The following is a 20,706-nucleotide window of genomic DNA, read 5'->3' on the forward strand; positions in this document are numbered from 1 at the left end:
CCTAAAAAATACAGGATAACAACTATTTAGGTATTATAAGAACCAAGAAAATACAAACTAAAATAACAATAAAATACCAAAATTTAGAAGTTTGACAATACCAAGAACAGGCAAAGATATGTAGCAAAGAGAAACATGACAGGTGTCAACTATTTTCAAAAACAATTTTTAATTATCTACTAAAGTTAAGGATAAAATAACCTAAGACCCAGCTAAACTATATACACAGATCAGACAGACACGGAACCAAGAATCATCATACAAACTGTCATCACTTCACAAAAGGATAATTGTACACAGCAACACAATAACTGATAACTTTATCGAATAATTAGAACCTGGGTTAAGGCTCTGCATGCATTTTATGTCATCTTTAGAACAATCCTAGTGCTAGATACTATAAATTATGACTCAAATTTTACAGATGCAAAACCTGAGGCATGAACAGTTATTAAAGGGTCCCCAAGACCTTCAACAGGTTTCATTTGTTAGATGGAGTCACAGATTCAACATACAATTGTAGCACAACTAAGGTTTATTACAGCAATAGCCACTCTCTGTCTAGCAACTACCAAAATTTTAAAAAAAGCTCATTGTTTGTACAGTACAAGCACAGTGAACCATCCTTATCAGTTAGAGAACAGAGGGAACATGCTGAAAGCCAGGTTCGCAGATAACAGCCAATGGCTAACCCTGTAAGCAGACCTTTCTAAATATAGTAGCCTCAGGCCTGCTATGCTAACTTTTTCTGCATAAAGGGTTAAAAAGTCACTCAATGTTACATAGTTGGAAAGCTACATAGCCAAATTTCAGCCCCAGGCAATTTGATGTTCTGAGCCTGAGTTTTTAACCATTGCATATAATTGTACCTCAAAAATAAGGGCAGAATTATTAACCACTTGCTTTGCCAAGAAATCTGAGTAGTGCTTTTCTGTAAATCTAAACTCTATATTGAATTACCTGGACACTCTAAACTGAAAAAGACAAAATCATACTGTAGCAAATATCCTCTGTCAAGCCCTTTTCTGTATTATCTTTCATCTCAGGCAATTTTTCTGTGTGAATCACATACTTTTTTATTACATAAGGAAAAAAATTATATTTAAAAAACAACAAAAATAAACCACTAAGATGTAATAAGAACTACTCCATGTATTTAAAATGTAAAAAAAAAAATTCCAAAGATATACATGGCTTAGTCCTAAGAACTGCCTTTTCTTGTATTAAAGGAAAAGGAAGAGGTTGGAGGGGGAGGATAGGGGTCTTAAAAAAATAATTGTGCAAATATGCACAAGCAAGAAATCACTGTAGCACTATTCTGAATAATAACAAAAACTGGATGTAATCAAAATGTTCATTAATGGTTAAATTATAATAATTCCATACTTTGAATTATAACCACAAAATTTTTTAATTCATTCACCAATTAATTTCTTATCTCCTATTACGTGCCAGGCACTGTTTACAGAATTGAGCATCTATATATACTAACACAGAAGAATTTCCAACTGCTAGACACTGTTTACTTCTACGGAAAAGAGAAAAAACTTGAAGAGGAGTGACTAAAAGGAGACTTTTATTTTTAACTCTATATACTTTTATAAAGATTGAACTCTTTATAACAAGAATGTATTCACGAATTATATAAATCTCTAAAATAGACAATGTACCTGAATGCTTCCTTCTGTATCAAGAACTTCAGCAACAGGAACTGACTGGATAAACTGCATGAATCCTACAAAGAAACATAAGCATTGCATTAAGTATAGTTACTGGTTAAGCAGTAAAATTAATGGTTCTGCTAAGAATAACCTTCACTTGCAAATGTATACACTACATTTCTGAACAACTTAACCAGGTCTATAAACACTGTTTAAGCTTATATTGGCATTTATGTCACAGGAAACTTTTTAAAAATTTAGCTAGTCTAATCTGTATGTTTCTTTAGGCCAATTTCTATTATTAAATATAAGGAACACAAAGTAATAAGCCAAGTTTCTTAAATCTGGCATAAAAATTTCTCTATTCTGTAATTTTTTAACATACCAATTGAAAATATTCCATTCTAAATTTAAAAGCACTTTGAAACTATAATATCAATCACTTAACCCTAAAACTCTATTATATTCATTAGCTTTTTTTGTTTAATACTCCATCTCTGCCATATGAGAAAAAAGTACAAATCCTTTAAACTACCTAAAAGAAGGGGAAGGAGACAGTATATAGGAGAACAAAAGATGACGAAATGTAAGTCTAGTAAGTTTTATACTCTTGGGAAAAAGAGGAGTTTAAAACAACAAATCTATGAAAATGATCAAAGTTGAATAAAGGAATCTATTTCAGGATCATAAATAATCGTGATCTGGTTTTGGTAAGCCTTACATTATAATTATTTGCATGTAATTTAGGAGGTTGGATACTCCCATTCCAATATCCTAAACACAGAATAGTCTTCATTAATTTACTTAAGATTGTTACTGTTTTTCTACTATGTAGCAAGAACTTTGCCAGGTAAAAAACAGAGCCTTGACCCTGTCTTCACAGATCATACAAGCTTGCAAGTTTTGGGGATAAATACTACAAATTAAAGGGTACTATAAAAGGGAACAGTGTGGGGAGGCCTAAATTATAACAGAGATCAGAGGGCATCTGACAATTTGAGTCATGTTTTGAAGGATAATGAAAGATAACAGGGAAAGCTGTGGAAAAAGAATGTTAAAGATAATGAACACAGCATATGTGAAGGCATTAAGGCTGAAAAGTGTTCAGTGCATTCGAGAAATCAGAAAGCGGCCAATGTGGCTAAAGCCTAGGAAGCAAGGAGGAGAGTGGCAAAAGAGAGGCTTCAGGGGCAGGTGCAGGAGAAATACCACACCATGCCAGAACCTGTAACTAAGCTAAGGCTTTTGTCTTTGTCCCAGGAGCAAATGAAAGCTAGTCAATCAATTTATGCAGGATAGTAGAAGAGCATATTTTTGCACTTTTAACAAGATAATTCTGAGAGGAAAATGAGAAGAGGAATTAAACCACCAAAAAGATTTGGACAGGTGAAGAGCAGGAAACCTAGGAGATAACTTTTGTTTCTCCAAGGTATCTAAGGGTAAGACGCTCTACGAGTAACAAGACTATGGAATTTACAACAGGCATTAGACTAATATGCCTAGGGAATCTTCCACCAAACTTCCAGAAATTATTCAATCTCAGAAAGACTTCGATGTTATGGATCCATATAAAAAAATATTAGTTAATAAGTGACCTCTGTAAGGAGAGCACAGTACAAAGCCACTCTGGCTGTAGTAACTCTGAAAGATGATCAGGACACAGATTACTATGTAAGAAACTACTATGAATTATAATCAGTTTTGAATGCAAAAAATACATGAGAAATTTTTAATTTTTCTTCCAAATATGCTGTTTAATGATTTTATAAGGGAGGGGGAGAAGCAGGCAGGCAAGCCCAATTGGTCTTCAGATCTACAAATCAGTTCAATCTCTAACATTCTTCACAACTTTCAATTAAAAAAAAGGAAAAGTATACTCATTGGACAGTGAAATAATGACGATGTAAAATAAACTTACCATGTTTTGTACTAGTGGCTAATACTTTATAGGGTGTTAACTTCAAATCCAGATTTTCTTTCCGTAGCAGCTTTTGATCAAAAGGTACAATACATTAATCAAATGTAAAGTTTGTAATGAAACAGTTTTGCAAGCAAGTATTATAGCAGTTTAATACACCGGATTCAGGAGGTGAACTTAAATTAAGGTTTAACTAAATTATTTAGTTAACTTAATTTCCATTACCAAAAAAAAATTATTAAGCATTTGCTTGATGGCATGCCAAATTTTTTATCTTACTCTAAATCACTGTCAGTAGTTTTCCGTGAATAGTAGGATTCCTCCTACTGATTTATGCAGTTTTTTCTTTTTTTCTGGTCATAAAGTATTTTAGAACTCAGGAAAAAAAGAAATGAGGGCAAATAAGTTCCTTTAAAAGCCAGGGTTAGGGATGGTATTTAAAAAAGAAGATCTAGCTGGACTAAGAGGAAGGAAATTACTAAATCCAACACTCAGAGACCTTAATTGGGAAAAAGGTTTTATAAAAAGGAACACATGCAGTTTCACTTTATACTTATCACAAGAGCCATTCTGAAATGTACAAAAACAACAAAATTTATACAAGGTCAAATGGAGACAGGTGGTTTCTAGATTGTACTTGAAAGTTACAAAAAACACCTTGTGTCCATATACAGCATATGCACTAAACAATAGTTCTCTAAAATGAAATAGTGTTCCCCACCAGCATAAGGTCACGTTCACCTTGTCCATGAGCGAAATTATTTGAAGAATAAGTTGATCTTGTCGTAAATCATCCCCATGCTTAAATATAACTGGATATTTGCCTCCATCTTCTGTCTTAAAGAATAACTGTGCAGGCATAAGGGCACTCTGGAAATAAAAATATTGTTTTCAAATTTGGAGATAAATTAACGCATAAAACTTTTTTATACACAGAAGAAAATGCTGACATGTAAGGGAAAAAAGACAGGTAAATGTGACCTAAAGAAACAAAATGAGTTGGCAGCAAGATGCATTAGGGTACCTTGGAGAAAACAGTAAGCTAGCTAATAGTCAGAAGCCTACACAACATCAAGAGCACAGGCATGGATATGAACCCAGGCTTTTCCAGATATGAACTGGATGATCTTGTACATATTCTTTAATACTTCTTCACCTGTAAAATAAAACGTAACACCTCCTCTGCAAAGTTGCTAAGGTAATCTTAAACTGGAGAGGGTTAAGAGTCTGGTACCATGCCTGGTAAAGAGCAGACATTCTATATGTGTTTGCTATCACTACTTGTATTATTAGAGACATACCAGAATAAATGAGATAAAAATATAGCATAACAATGTACCAGATAAAAAGTAAAGAGCACTGGTTTCTAATGGCAGGTATATAATTAGCTGTGCAGCTTTGAGACTCAAATTACTCTTTTATAAAATGAAGGGAGATCTCAAATACCTTTATCTTTTATTCTGGAATAATTATGTTTTCTCCAAATCTTTTTCTTAATTAGATAAAATCTATGACTTACTTTAGGTGTATGTTTAAATCAAATAATATAATTAAATTTTCTTTAGATACAAAATCTCCCATACAGTAGCACCTTGAGGACTACTGCATTGGAGATAAAAGGTCAGAAAACTGTTCTGAGAGATATGCCCTACTGGTTTTGATCACTGAGAAAAAATTATATAATATGGAAATTTGAAGAAATCTATAATAATCTAAAGAAAAAAATGAGTGATGAGTTTTAAAAAATAACATCAATTTATGTAGGCCATGAGAAATAACAGCACAAAATGTATCACATAGAGGGATGAAGAAATATGTGACAAAGCCCACAGAATAAAATGTTAACAACAGAATCAAAGTGGTAGTTATACAGTTACTTATTATAAACTCTTTTAACTTTGTTGTATGTTTAAAAACTTTCTTATAAAACAGAGGGAAAAGGCATCAAAAATGCTTCAGAGAATATATGTTCAGAACTTATAATCTCTAGTGGACTGAAACTCTGAGCTTTAAATTATCTTTTTTCTTTGTAATTTTTTTATTTTTTTAGGCGAGATATCCCTTGGTTGACCTCACAGATTGCAAGGAACTTGTCAGCTTACGATCCCTTACTTTTAATTTTTTATTTATTTTTTACGCCTACAGAACCTGGTCTTCCTAGGTGGTCTCCCATTCAAGTACTAACCAGGCCCGACCCTGCTTAGCTTCTGAGATCAGATGGGATCTGGCTTGTTCAAAGTGGCATGGCTGTAGACAGAGCTTTAAATTATCTTAAATTTCAAGAATCTTTTTATCACTCCAGGCAAAAACGTGTTTTATAAATTGCCCTGTGTCTTGGTTCCCAAAAGCTCAAGAAGAATAACTGAAACTGAACTTCCTAAAAAAATGACAGGCAAGAGGATTTGTGTTGTAATTTCCCTTTTCAGATCCAGATCTGATTCTGAAATTTAGATTTCTTCTGAAATCTAAAGCAAGCAGATGACAACCAGAGAATAACTAGCACTATACCCAATGCTTTAAAGGGTTCATTTCTCCATGAAGATAGCTTTGGCTCTTAAGCTAAGGTCTACAAAATTCTCTTAAAAACGCCAAATGCTGGGTCTATAATCTTTTCAGCTCCAAGGATTTCATAAAGGGACAATAAGAATGCATGGAATCCCCTACAACTGTGTGCAGAAAACCCAGCGGAAGTACAAGCATATGAGTAACTTTCTAAAGTACGTAATCCATCACTTTCTTTGGACTCTCAAAAGCATTCATGACACAAAAAATGATTTAGAATTACTAAACCAGAATTATGTAGTAAATGTCCCAAAACCATTAATCCTAAACTTCAGCTCAAAATTTTCAAGAATACCCACATACTTTGCCTTTAAACATACCCTTTAAAAAATCTGAACCATTTCTCACTGCAATGACACCCCTTTTAATAAACATAACATGTTGTTCTATAAGCCCCTTCCTTATCTAATGCAAAGTAATATCCCAATGCAACTTATGCCCTTCAACCCCCTAGAATCACAAAACCTAAAACACTACATATCACAGAGACCTTTCATTATGACGTCTGGCAGATAAAAATGCTTTACAGGTAATGAGGCTCAGTCCTTTGACCAAAGTAGAGAAGGCAGCTGCCATTATCTGTTTTTAACTATCCAAGTGGTGGCCAGCCAAAACAAAAAGCCTGGCATGCTATTAAGGACCACAGACAATTAGTGTACTACTTGAAAATATTACGAAAAAAGAAAAAATTTAAGTCATAGGAACATATATCAGATTGACAAATGTTAAAAGGTTAACTGGGACTGATATCTAACCATGTGAACTTATGAGCTGAATGCATAATATAAGTTTTGCAAATTAATTTAAAAAAAAAAGCTCATATGGAAAAAAGTAGGTGTAGTCTGATTAATAAATAGTTCAAAGAATTAAAAGATTAAAAAACAACCTAGATATATAAAAATACTTTAAACATTTCATACTTAAATGCCTATAGGTAATACATAATCTTAAGTCAAATAGCACTAATAAAAGGTATCTTTTTGTCTAGCATTTACTAAATGAAATAAAATTATACATATTACCTGAGATGTAATAATTTTCAACAGCAGTGTCTCTGTTCTAGCTCTAAAGAATTAGGTTCAATCATATACATTAAAGTTCCATCACAGTTACCTTGAATAATGTAGCTGTTTCTGGAATTATTCCTCTAATTTTCACCTGAGGTTCTAAAGGCAATGGGATAAGTTCCACATCTGACAAATTCATCTTTTCATTGTCTCCCAGCAATGCCTGTAGTCTTTCATTCTAGGAAAACAAGTTAGAAAGGATTAATTAGGTTAAATGAAAAAGTAGTTTACAAAATGTAATGAAGACATTAAGACTGATTCTATTAACTTTAAAATATCTGCAAAGCACCACAAAAAATATGTAGAAGGTAACATAAAGGGGATAGTGTATATGTGAGATTCAAGCGCTTATAATCCAGCTGACAAAAGTAGGAGATGCTTTAAAAGGAACAATTCTTTTGACTATGAAAAGCTGGACTTTCATGAGATTAGGGAATATATTTCTCTTGCTGCAACTGAGAAACAGAAGCCACACATAAAGATTAAATTTCTCTTTTCAAAGGATTTGTGAAGCCACAAAGAGAAACTGTAATTTCATTTGAAGTTTAATTTTCCATGGCCAAATGGAAAATTAAGCAAGAATTTTATTATGTGGCTCCAGTGCATGTTTTGGGTTTAAAAAGTAAACTCAATTTACTTGGCAGAACTTGGACACTACCTTTTACTATTGACTCTGAGTGATGTAACTTTTCCTAAGATATCATCATTTATTTTCTTCAGTTCACATGCACACCGCATTGAGTCAAGATTTCAGAAATAGAAATTCAAGTCACAGTGAACCAGCTTCATCACTTAACAGCATCTGTAGTGTTTTAAACCAAGGCCTTCCACTCAATTTCAAAAGAATAATCTACTTCCTTTAAATCTGTGAGTCATGCATTCTTTAAACAGGTGAGCTTTATCTTTAAGGGGGAAATCGTGACTTGTCAATCCCAGCAGCATAAAACACTTCAACTGTAATACCACTGAAAGACATATGCATCAAAGGAGAGAACTCTGAAATCAATGAGATGCAAGTTCAGAAAAATAATGTTTCCAGGACCACCAAGACATAAAAGTTAAATTTTTTCCCTTCCGTAATAGTCCAATCCTTAAATCATGGAAAGTTCAAGTTGATGTCAACTGAAAACTGTCTATAAATTTCTGTATATCCCTTACAAAACTCAGTAAATCTACCTAATCAAACGTACTATCAGATATAGTAGTAGGAAGTAAAATCAACTAATATCCAATTTCTAGGTAATGTGCTAATAATAATAAAATAACCAGAAAGCAGATAATAAGAGAAGGGTAAAAAAATTCAGCCACTTCTCGCCACCTCCACCACTATAAGCCCTGGGGTCCAAGCCCCCATCATTTCCTATCTTGATTACTGCAATAGGCTCCTGATTGCTCTTCTTATTCAAGTTTTGCCTCTTACAGTCTCTTATCAAAAACTAGAATGCTACTGCTAAAATGTAAGTCAGATGATGTCACTTTTCTATTCAAAACCTCCAATAGCTTCCACTCTAACTCAATGTTTAAGTCAAAGTCCTCATAATGGCTTGCAAAGATCTCCTCCATCTGTTTCCCTATTATCTTTGTCCTCTGTCCTCATCTACTACTATTCTACTCCATGCTTCTTTTGCTCTAAAAACAGTGGGCTTCTTCCTATGTCTCAAACATGTCACACATGTTCCCACATGGCCTGCTGTTCCTCTGGCTGGAATAGTCTTCTCTAGATATTCACATGGCTTGTTCCCTCACCTGTTCAGGTCTTGTTCAAATGCCGCCTTCTCCGTGAGGCCTTCCCAGACCATTCTGTTAAGAAGTGAAACACTGCCTCACTACTTGAACCCAGCCCTTTCAATCCCCCTTTCCTGCTTTATTTTCTCCATATGTCTCTCCCAACTTTATTATGAGGAGGTGAAAAGTACAAGTATGATTTTAAATTATTAACAGTAGTCATGACATTATTACTAGCAGCAACACAAATAATGGTAGTAGAGAGCCATCTCGGCATCTCTCCATGGTGCCAGAGCTTGTTTCTAGTAAATCTACATAAACTAAAAAGACTTTCTGCCAAAGTTGAGACTATAGTTGAGATTGTCTAACTTAAAATAAAAGCCTTGGTGGCAAAAACAAAATTTATTTTGGGGGGCTCTAAGTGATGTCTCAAATAAGTAGTCATCCTCCCAAATAGATAAAACTGAGGAGTAGCCAGAGATTCTTATGTGTAATAAATAGAAGAGTACATTATGCAAAAACAAATTATGCTTTAAGTACATGCCCCAAACTGACAGTCACAGTAACAGACACTCCCTCTGCCACTGGGCATTTGAATCGCACTGCTTCTCACAAAGGCACTTTCGGGAGAGGGGCTTCAGAAGGAAGTGTAGTAGGGATTTAGTTATTTAACCATGGTTTGTGACCATTTCAACAACAAAAAAAAGGATAACTTAATAGAATTGTGTTTCTCTTCAGCCTATTTTCTCTTTCCTAAACTTATGAACATTATTCCATGTACGTATCTCTGCTAGCAATTCTCTTCAGACCTGATCCCCTGCCTTTCAATTCCTGACTCAGTCTTTCACCTTCTCCTCTCTCCACCTTCTTCTCACAAGCCTGGAGAGCAACAGTAACATGTATTGTGTTATTTAACAAAGGTCATTAAGAAAGATATGCCTACTATGGGATGAGATAAGGAGAAGATACAAAGTGAGTCCTTCATATCATTTAGGCTATTGATTAGGAAAAATGAGAAGTGAAGAACAGATACTCATCTAGTCTCACCAAGTAAAAGCCTCACTGTTGAAAGAAAGATAAATGTACTAGCTGTGAGAACAAATACAAAACCAGTATCTTACTAACAACTAGTTCTGCAACCTTAGATAAGTTACTCTGGATCTTCATTTTCACTAAAAAATTCTAATCTAAATTATCTCCAGAGGTCCTTTCCATGTCAAATGAATTATATTCTAGCATGCTAAGATTCTAAAGAATGAGCCAATAAGACGTTGTAGATAAAAACATAAACTTAGAATACCTGGGTACAAATCCTAACACTAACACAAGCTGAGGGCACTGGAAAAATAACTTCTCTATCCCTACTTCTCTGTGTAATTAGGTTAATAATAGTACCTAATTTATAGGGTTGTTATGAGGATTAAGTCAATATATGTAAACTTATAAAACAGGATCTTGTACATAATCAGTACTTTTAAGTGTTCCTACTACTATAATTACATGATAAAAATTTCATAAAATATATCAACCTAAAAAGAAAGTACCAAAACTCAGTATCTTATAATATCAAGGCATTATTCGTCACAAATGGAAGGCAAAGCCTATAGGTTTACCTTTTTCTTACGATTTCCACTTTCACGCTGCACTGCCTTCATTAGATGCACCAGCCGATCTACGAATGTCTGCTGTGCAGCCAGCAAAGAACGCATAACTCTGACAGACTTATCACCCTGAAGGGATTCAGCAGACAGGAAAATTAGTTCTATGCAGCATAATGACTGGGGTTTCTTTAATAGCATGGGTGATCTTTATTTATTCCTCTAATAGCTGCAAACTTCAATACAAAGTGCAATTGAAAAAGATTAATTATCTTGATTCAGAGATAATGAGAAACTCACTATCTTAAACACCACCAACTCCTCCACAGTTGAAAACTATCTGAGTCTTCAGCAAATATTTGAGTCTATCCAAAACAGTATTTTTTTTCACATTCAACCATGTGACAAGATAGAATTCATTCCCCAAAATGCATTCACTCACTGATTCAATAAATATCTGGACACCTATGATGTCTTCAGAAATGTGCTGGGCATATGGCAGAAACAATAATATCTACAAAAACTAAAAATCTACTAAAAAATAAAAAGGAAAGTATTCAAATAGCAACATATTGCATGCTGGCTCGGTAAAATATGTCATAAAAACTAAATACTATAAAGTCCTATAATGATTCCTAGTTCATAAATTATAAAATACATTTTTTCATTTAACCTTTCGAATTCCACTGATAAGGGCAACTGGGCAAATATCATCATCCTCATTTTGAAGATAAGAACATTTAAGCTCAGAGGAACTGAGATTGCTTCACAAGCTGTGACAAAGGCTATAAGTGATAGAACAGATTAGAAAATAAGACCAACTGCTTATTTGCTAATCAGTTTGATAAAGAGGCTCTGAGTTCTGAGAATTATATAAAAGTTTAGTTTCAAAGAGTTCAATAAGAGGTGATTTAAATTTTTAATAATATAAAACAAGATAAAAGATGAAGTACAATATTTCTGTAATCAGATTAATGTTCTGAGTTTTATTTTCACTGCCCGTGCACCCTCTGCTGGCTAAACTATGACATTGTTTTAAGAACCAGAAGAACATCAGGGGAAAAATGGCCTTACAAATCTTAAAAAAATTTTAAAAGAGAAAAAGATGTTATATAGAAAGTGTCTGCTATATGACCATTATCTACAATATGATCATTGCCATATTTCTGAAAAATGTACCTAGTCTGAAAAGAAAAACAGAAAACAGATGAAAATGAAAAAGTTAAACTTCGGGGGTTTTTGTTTCTTATATAGGTTTATTTTATTATATCAGAGATAAACAAAACTTTTTGTAAAGGGCAAAGTATAAACACTTTAGGCCTGCTGGCCATACACTTTCAAATCCAACTATTCAAGTGCTATTGTAGTACAAAAATGGCCACAATTTGAAAACAAATGAGCATGACCATGTTTCAATAAAATTTTACTTATGAATACTGACGTTTAAATTTCACAATTTTCCTATATGACAAAATATTTTTTTCTTTTAATTTTTTCAACCATTTGAAAATATAAAAACCATTCTTAGCTCATGAGACATACCAAAACGGGCAACAGACCAGATTTGGTCCATCCACTGTTTGCCAACGCCCACATTAAATGGTTACCTTCAACAATGCTTGGCTGAATCGTCTCATTACATTCAAGTACATCTCATGGGTCTTTGGATCTCTCTGCTGAGTATCCTGATCTTCACATTCCACTATCACATACCTTAAAAATAAGGTAAGTCAGTCAGAAGATGTGAAATGAAACTCAGATTCACTCTGTAAATATTTAAGCCTTTTCATTAAAACAGGTTAATTCACATTTGCAAAAATAATGAAATGGGAGTGATGAGACATATTTTATCATCACTCTTTTAAAAGTGGAAAACTGAGGAACATATACAACCATCTATAAAAGGTAAATTAATAATAGTAACGCCTTAATTTGCACCATATCCTTGATTTTCTAAAAATCTTTGGCATCGAAACAAGCTTTCACTCTTACTATTATATGAGGTACGTAAAGCACTGACATCTTTAGAAATCGTCTAAGCTCACATATTTGCCCAGTAACACAGGAACAAAAATATTTTCACAACCTATGTAATACTTTTGGTGTTACTTAAGGCTCTCTTATTCTGAAGTTATTTCCCTTACTAATATTCTTCTGAAAGATGAATAAAATTTTTAATTGATTTTTCCTTTCCCATCCAATTTCCCCATTTCTCAAAAACCCATATGTAATCTTCAATTTTTCCATCATAAAATTGTGGTTTTAGAGAGTTAAAGTTGTAAATATTTTCTTAAACCTAAACTACTTATGCAACTACAAAATCACATGAGCAATGATCTACATTTTTTTTAAATTAATTTTATTAAATTTATTGGGGTACATTGGTTAATAAAATTATATAGGTTTCAAGTGTACCATTCTATAATATATCATCAGTATATTACATCATGTGTAGTCAGGTCTTCTTTTGTCACTATATATTTGGCCCCCTTTATCCTTTTCTACCTCCCTCCTACCCTCATTTCCCTCTAGTTAAATTAGATTTTAGAGGTCTTCTAATCCAGTGTTTCTGTTTTTTGTTTTTTTTTTTTAAGTATAGTTGACTTATATTATATTAGTTTCAGGTGTACAACATAGCAATTCAACATCTATATACCTTACAATTCTAGTAACCTATCGCTGTACAGTTATAACGATACTACTGACTACATTCTCTGTGCTGTACTTTACATCCCCATGACTTTATTTTACAACTGGAAATTTGTACCTCTTAATCTCCTTCACCTTTTTCATCCATCCCCTCAAAACCCCCCTGTCTGCCAATCATTAGTTTGTTCTCTATATCTATGAGTCTGTTTCTGTTTTGTTTTGCTTGCTTGTTTGTTTTGACCTTCAGATTCAAAATATAAGTGAGACCACATGGTATTTGTCTTTCTCAGACTTATTTCTCTTATTGCTCTCTACGTCCATCTATGTTGTGCAAATGGCAAAGATTTCATTCTTTTTATGGCTGAGTAATACTCCAATGTGTGTGTATGTGTACCATAACTTCTTATTCCATTCGTTGATGGACACCTAGATTGCTTCCATATTTTGGCTATTGTAAATAAGGCCTCCATACTGTTTCCATAGCGGCTGTACTGATTTACAATCCCACTAACAGTACACAAGGGTTCCTATCAAAACTCAGTACACACAGCCCCACATGGGCACACAGATGCATTAAATGAAAAACGTTTCATATTTTTTTTCTTTGAATGATAGTTCTAGATTGTGAGCCTTAACACTTATTTTAATGGATCATGATATGTAGTTTAAAAAACACAGATCTAGACCAATTTGCTTGTTTCATCAATAGCGAAACTTAGAGGGGTTGTATCTTGCCCACCACGGCACAATTAGTTGAGTATAGAAGTATAATCAGAACGCAGAACTTTGGGCTCCTACCATGATTCCTTATATTCTACTAAGCTTACTCTTACACTGTTTTATCTTTAAAAGCCACATGAAATTTTTCAACCTCCTTAATTGATAGTGATTCACAAATCACAATTCACAACTACTACCTATTATTTTCCTTTGTACTATTTCTAAGAAAGAAATAGTACAAATAGCCATCTAGAAGGTAAACTTTATGAAAGCAAAGAGCTTACTGTCTTATTCACACTTACTGCCAGCATTTCCATGCTTGACTCATAACAGTAAATATACTTTTGTTGAATGAATGAATGACTCCGATCTTATGAATTTAACCATTATCTCAATGTTGATAATTCTCAAAGGTGAATATACATCCCTCTTAACATAAATAAAATCTAATTTTGCATTTCATTACTTGGCCTGCTTTTACATTCATCCTCCCTAATTTTCAAACAGCAGGTCCCCTTTTTAAGGGACTGCTTGTCATTTTTAACTGAACAGTTGTAAAATTGAAGTCGTCATACTGAGTTATTTTTCTATCTCTATTAAAGGTATTATTAATATCTCAGACATTTGGACTAGAAATTCTCATGTGTCAGAGTTTATAAACTCAAGTTTTCTCAAAAGTCAGGCAGGAAACATAAATGTTTGCATCACCTGAATATAAGAAAAGAGAGATGAGGCTGTAATAAAACCAGAGAACACAAGCTCTATCTAAAACTGTCATTGGCGCTTTGTGTTTAATTTGTGGTCCATGCATCTAGAGCCAAACCTAGCTCACATTTCCCTGCTTCAAACACCAATATTCAACCAAACCTTGTTGACTTTTTCCTATAAAATGCCTCTTATAATGGTTCTGCGCTACTAGCCAGCCCCATCTGGAATCGACCAGGAGGTAGCTCTTACCTGGTCTCTTCAACTCTAAAAAGAAACACCTCATTGCTCAATACAATCATACTAAACTTTTATTCTTTAAACTACTTTCAACATGCCCCACCTCTATTAATAAAAACATCAATGGTTCCATCCTTTCTACTATTTTAAAACAGTTTCTGGGCCAAACTTCTAGTTCAAACTTACACTATGCCCAATTCAAGCATTCACACTCCAGTCAGGTCAATCTCCTAATTACCCCTTTGTGGTTTTGGTCATGCTGCAGAAATACCTTCCCATTTCATCTCTCCATATTCTACCCATCCTTCCAATATATGTGACATTCTAGTTCAGGAAGTCTTCACAAACCTTAACAACTTCTTACTTCTTTGACTTCCTGGAAAAGGCATACCCTCTCACACAACTTGAACTGATAATATTACCTAGTCACTATTTCACATGTTTTTATCTCCTAGCTCTCTTTAGAAACTGATGCCAGATGCCATATCTTACAAAATTTTCAGTAGCCTGACATGTACAATATAGTCTTATACACAGAAGTATTTGATAAAATATTGATAAAATTAAGTGTCTTCCCCTCCCAACTTCCCAGTGTCATGCTTTACGATTACAATAACAGGTGTTCTGGAAGTCCCCAGAGTTGTACTAACCTAGAATTTCTATAAAGTGGTTAAGGAACTGAACCACGACACTATATCCACCATATCATGTTCCCAACAAGAGTTCTAGACCAAAAACTCAAGAAGGCATTCTTGAATCTTCAATCAAGAAAGCCTTCTAGAGACACAGGATACACATGATTATCTAAAATAAAATTATTTAAAATTGAATAAAAATTAAAATTCAGTTTCTCAGTCACACTATGCACATCTCAGTGCTCAGCAGTCATATGTGCAGCACGGCAGATTATTTCCGTCACTGAAGAAAGTTTCACTGGACAGCTCTGTTCTAGATGAACACATAAAATTTAGATCACGTCTAGAAGACCTAGATTTGAATCATTTCTGAATTCTCTGTTCACAACAGTAAGCTAGATTCCACAAAGCACTCTAAAAGGTATTCCCTTGAAACCTGTCATCCTCAAGTAGAAAGGCAGACAAAATTGTCCAGGTAACAATTTTAAGATGACTTCAGGAATCTACCTGTTGCCTAGAAATTTTGTTTTGTGGAGTAAATAACTCTTGTTACTTTGAAAGGTCTTAAAAGTTACAGAAAAACATGTTGAAGCATCCAAAGTTTACTTTCAATTTCAACATGCTAGAGAAGCTATACAAATAAAACACTGAAAGGATTCATAGATCCTGATATTCCACACTTTACAGACTGGAGACTCTAACTCCCCTCATTGGCTGAAAAGGTTGACATTATTCATTTCAAAAGGGCTGTCTGCATAATAATAGGCCCCTGAGGATTCATCTATAGCAGTAATCTCATTTAAATTACTGGAAAAGAAATAAATGAAAAAAGAAATTCAAAATGTTCAAAAGGAAACAGCATAATCAATTAAAATTCATATCTTAATATATTTGTTATAATACAGTAAGCTTAGGGTTAGAGGCACTTAAATTGTTACATTTGATTAATATTTTTATACCATTCTGTACAGTTTCAAAGGAAGACAATAATCATTTTAAACCAACCATTTGAAATTATTTCCCATGATTCACCTACAATCACTAAAGCAGTGCCTACCAAAGCCAGAAGGCAACATCAATAGCTCCTCCCATGAGTATTTCTGAATATGTAATATGCAGACTGTAAATATGGGAAACACAATTACACCTTGGCGAATAAATACACAAAGCACATGCTACTGCTTTAATGAATCAGAGATGCCGTGAGAAAACAAATCAAATCTAAGTCTGGTGGAATGTTTATAAGACAAGGAGCTGGGTTGTACTTTGTTTATTATCCATGGAGAAAACAAAGTGCTCTTTCTGAACAGAAACCATTGCCTTGTTAGAAACTGCTCATCTAATAGGTTTCTTACTGTATGGCTGCTTTCAGAATGGCATGAAAACTCTTCCAACTTAAAAGAAGAGATCAAAGACTCTACCACAACTAATTTCAGGTTTTACAATGAAATCTGATCTACAGTCAAATCCAAAGAATACGTAGTTTTAAAACACCACATAATCAGTATATACACACACAGCTTTCATAACACTATAAATTCTGAGCCAGATAAAACTTCCATAAATACTGCAAGGAAATAAAAGTGCATATAAAGAAATTCTTAGTAAATGATTTAAAAAATATATAAAATCTTTATTTTAAAATATCTAAGAAACTTATAAGTACTTACTCAAAAACTTGGCAACGTACCTTACACATTTTTTTATTTACTTCTAAATATTTACTTAGATTTTCATGAGGAAATATTTCTCTGGAACACCAGAGAATAGACATACTTAAGAATTCAGGTTGGACTATGAAGAACATTATGAAGCAAGACCCTATATTAGAAGGAAAATGTAGCTATTTGGTAATATGAGAATTTCTAAATAAACTTTTCAAAGTAAAAATGGTGATTAACAACTAGCCAAAAAGTTCTGTGGGTATATTTTCAAGGACATACTGAAATTTACTATGAGGGAAATGTAGTGTTATGAATATTATATTAAACTGCTAGAGTAAAAGCAAGGAACTATTTTTCTCCCCACTACTAAAGCCAACAGAGAAAAAAATCATAGGTTCCAAAGGGGGTAAAAGTGACAGATGTAGTTAAGATTACTAATTATGGTTTTCTTCTTTATAAAGAGAACCATAAAGACTGAAAGTAAACAATTATTTACTGTTTTTATGCAAATAATGGATACCTGTGTTTGTGAAGAGCCCTTTAATTTAGTTACCTAGCTCTTGGCTACAGCAGCAGTGTCCACAATAACATTAGGTTTGGAGAGCAGGAGAATGACGTTAAGGCTTGATTTGACCTACTGGACAGTTTTTCTACACTCAATCTAAAACAAGATAGTATTTTTTTAAATTTTGCCATGAAAAGCAAAGTGCCTCATTATTCTTCAAAAATAATGAGCTTTCAGAATGGATATCTAGTAATTTGTACCGTTCAAGTAAATGCAGTAAACTGAACAGTAAGATTAGATCAGGGATCATTTCTACAGTTAAAAAATATCAAGTTATGTCAAGAAGTTTTAAGTGTTCTCTCAAATGTACAGAAGGTGTCAGGAAGGGCTTACCCAGCTGGCTCTTCCCTTTTCTTGCTCTGTAAACCTAGAGAAAGCTCTCTAGCCTAGTGTTAATCCTAGAGCTTTTTTTTTTTTTATTGAACCAAAATATTTCTCCCCGTAGCTTAAGCTTCTTTTCCTTCACACTTTAGAATTCTGTGACATGGGGCACTCAGAGACCACTCTCCCGGACTTGATGATTAAAGGGAACTATTCTTCATATTAATTGGGCCTCAAGAAGTCAATTAGCTTCTCTGTGCCTTTGTTTCTTTCTTACCTTCAACTCAAGAAACTTGTTCTCATATAAAATAGAGATATTTACCCTTGCCCTCTTGACTTCACAGGGACAAAGATGAAAAGGTCACTACTGACAATATTCTATAAATGACAAAATGCTAAATAAATTATTTAATGCTAGTTCAAGTTCTATCAAGTTCAAGCACATCCTGCCTCTGCCTCAGTTTCTTCATCTATAAAGTAAGTAACTTCAAATTCAAGCTATTTTTTTATGATTCCAATGTTTTGGTAAATACGGTGAAAATACACACTCATGAAGGACTGTGAAGTATCAATCTTACATTACTTAAATAGCATAAAAGGCAAACAGACATCAAACTGAAAACCAAAAACCTTAGGCAAGTTTATCTTAGATCCTGTAGAGAGAAAGGAAGAGATATAGTGGTGCTAACAGGCATTTCCATAAACACAATTGTAAAGGAATGCAACTAGATATAAATACAGTTAGGTCTTTGATGATTGTTCATACCTTATCGTAAACTGACTTTAAGTTTACAGTATGGGGGAAAAATAGTCCTAAAGAGTGATAAGAAAATAAACAAAATTATTTTCACATACCAGTACAAATAATTAGCCAGTGTTGAGTTTTTGCAGGCTCTTGATATCAAGAAGGTACAGAGATCTTGCTGAAAGAATTAAAAGAAATGTATATGAATTACCTTCTGCTATAAACAAGGAGGAAATAAGAGTCTACATTTGCCTATCAGTTTTCATCTACACATCTTAAGTCACAGATCAGATTTCATGCATGGATCTATCCCTGCATCCCTCCATCCAATATTTATTCTAACCCAAGCAACAGAATGTGAGAGGTTAAGGATGCCATGGTTCACAGACTTCCTTGTCCGACTGGAGGCTTAACATTTAGTGTAGGAGAGAGACATTAAAGAAACAGTCATAAAAACAATTTAGATTGGGAAGTCAGCAAAGGCAGTGACAAGGATGTGATATTTAGGCAAGACCAAAATGACACTGTGAACAAAGTCCCTGAACTTAACTGTTCAAGGAATTTTAAAATGGCCCAATATGGCTAAATTAGAGTGAACATCAAAGTAAATGAGGCTGAAAAGGTAGGCAAAGGTTGTACAAGACCATTAAGGGCACACTATTGAGTATAGATTTTATTTTCAAAGCAATGGGTACCCAAAAAGATCTTAAGCAGGAGAGGAGAGTGAGATAATCTGATCTATATTTTATGAAAATGACTAAAGCTGCTCTGAGACATCCAGCCTGAGATCAGTTAGCATGCTATCTAGTCTAGAAGAGTTAATGTTGAGAGTAAAGACACAGAGATGTTGACAGATTTTTAAAAATATTTTGGAAGTATAATTAAAAGGAACTGCTGATGAAGAAGTAAGAAGGAAAGAAAGAAATTGACAAAAAACTCCCAAATTTCTAGATTTAGCAAATGAGATGATTTGTTACATCACAGATGAAACATGCAGATGAGGAAAGGACTAGAGTGTGAGCAGAGAGCTGTATTTTGAAATACTTGCCAGATATATAAGGGAGGTCAAGTAGGTTGGTCATTTGGATATATGAATCTAAAATTCAAGTGAGAGAAATGCACTAGACATATAAATTTGAGTTTATCAGTGCAACCAAGGGCAAGAGTATAAATTGAGACTAGAAGAGGACCCTGAGGATTATTAAGATGTCAAGCAGTGAAGAAAAAGTGCTGACAAAAGAAATAGAAAGAACGGCAAAAAAAGTGAAAAGGAAAACAGAGATGTATGGTATTATCTAAACCAGGGGTCCCCAACCCACAGGCCGCAGACCAGTACTGGTCTATGCCTGTTAGGAACTGGGCCACACAGCAGGTGAGCAGCGGGCAAGCCAGCGAAAGCTTCATTGGCACCTGCAGTCGCTCCCCAGCGCTAGCATCACCACATCAGCTCCACCTCAGAGCATCAGGCAGTAGATTCTCATAGGAACACCGGCCTCTGATGCCAAAAAGGCTGAGGACTGCTGATCTAAACCACGAGAAGAGTTAATTTTTTCAAGGAAGTAATTTACTTTGCACTAAGTACTTCTGAGAGGAAATGAAAACTATTTAAAATCACAAACATTAAAGTCATTTACTACTTTGTCAAAGTAAGTTTTAATACACTGATGAGAAACAAAGGCCAGAATGATATGGGTTAGACTGGAAAGAAGGGAAGGAGAGAGTCAGAAGTACAAACAACTCCTTTGAGAAGCTTGATCATGAAGAAAAGTAAGAGAATATGGTTCCGAATCGAGGGATGTGATGTCAAGCAAGAGTTTTTATTTCGTTTTTTTCATTTCTGAATTTTTAATATGGGTGATATTAACATATATTTGAATATTTCTACCAGGAAAGGAAGAGAAACTATCTTTGAAGGGAGTTATGTTTCTTCT

At 34.0% G+C, this 20,706-nt stretch overlaps 1 protein-coding gene and 1 pseudogene across 5 annotated transcripts in view; both read right to left on the reverse strand.

Annotated features, from left to right (window-relative positions):
• The window catches only part of PIK3C3 (phosphatidylinositol 3-kinase catalytic subunit type 3), a 123,186-nt gene that overhangs the window by 38,737 nt on the left and 63,743 nt on the right, over positions 1-20,706 (reverse strand). For all 5 annotated transcript variants that reach the window (XM_039842657.1, XM_039842682.1, XM_039842667.1 and 2 more), the window contains 7 exons: positions 18,886-18,953; positions 12,139-12,244; positions 10,547-10,663; positions 7,255-7,386; positions 4,321-4,449; positions 3,580-3,649; positions 1,671-1,735 (listed from right to left, as the gene is read on the reverse strand). In XM_039842657.1, the coding sequence (XP_039698591.1) occupies positions 1,671-1,735; positions 3,580-3,649; positions 4,321-4,449; positions 7,255-7,386; positions 10,547-10,663; positions 12,139-12,244; positions 18,886-18,953 (687 nt within the window). The remainder of the gene's footprint in view (positions 1-1,670; positions 1,736-3,579; positions 3,650-4,320; positions 4,450-7,254; positions 7,387-10,546; positions 10,664-12,138; positions 12,245-18,885; positions 18,954-20,706) is intronic.
• On the reverse strand, positions 5,716-5,834 carry LOC120589537 (uncharacterized; annotated as a pseudogene).

The sequence above is a fragment of the Pteropus medius genome, unplaced genomic scaffold, assembly GCF_902729225.1.
Source record: "Pteropus medius unplaced genomic scaffold, Ma_sr-lr_union100, whole genome shotgun sequence".
NCBI classification, from domain to species: Eukaryota; Metazoa; Chordata; class Mammalia; order Chiroptera; family Pteropodidae; genus Pteropus; species Pteropus medius.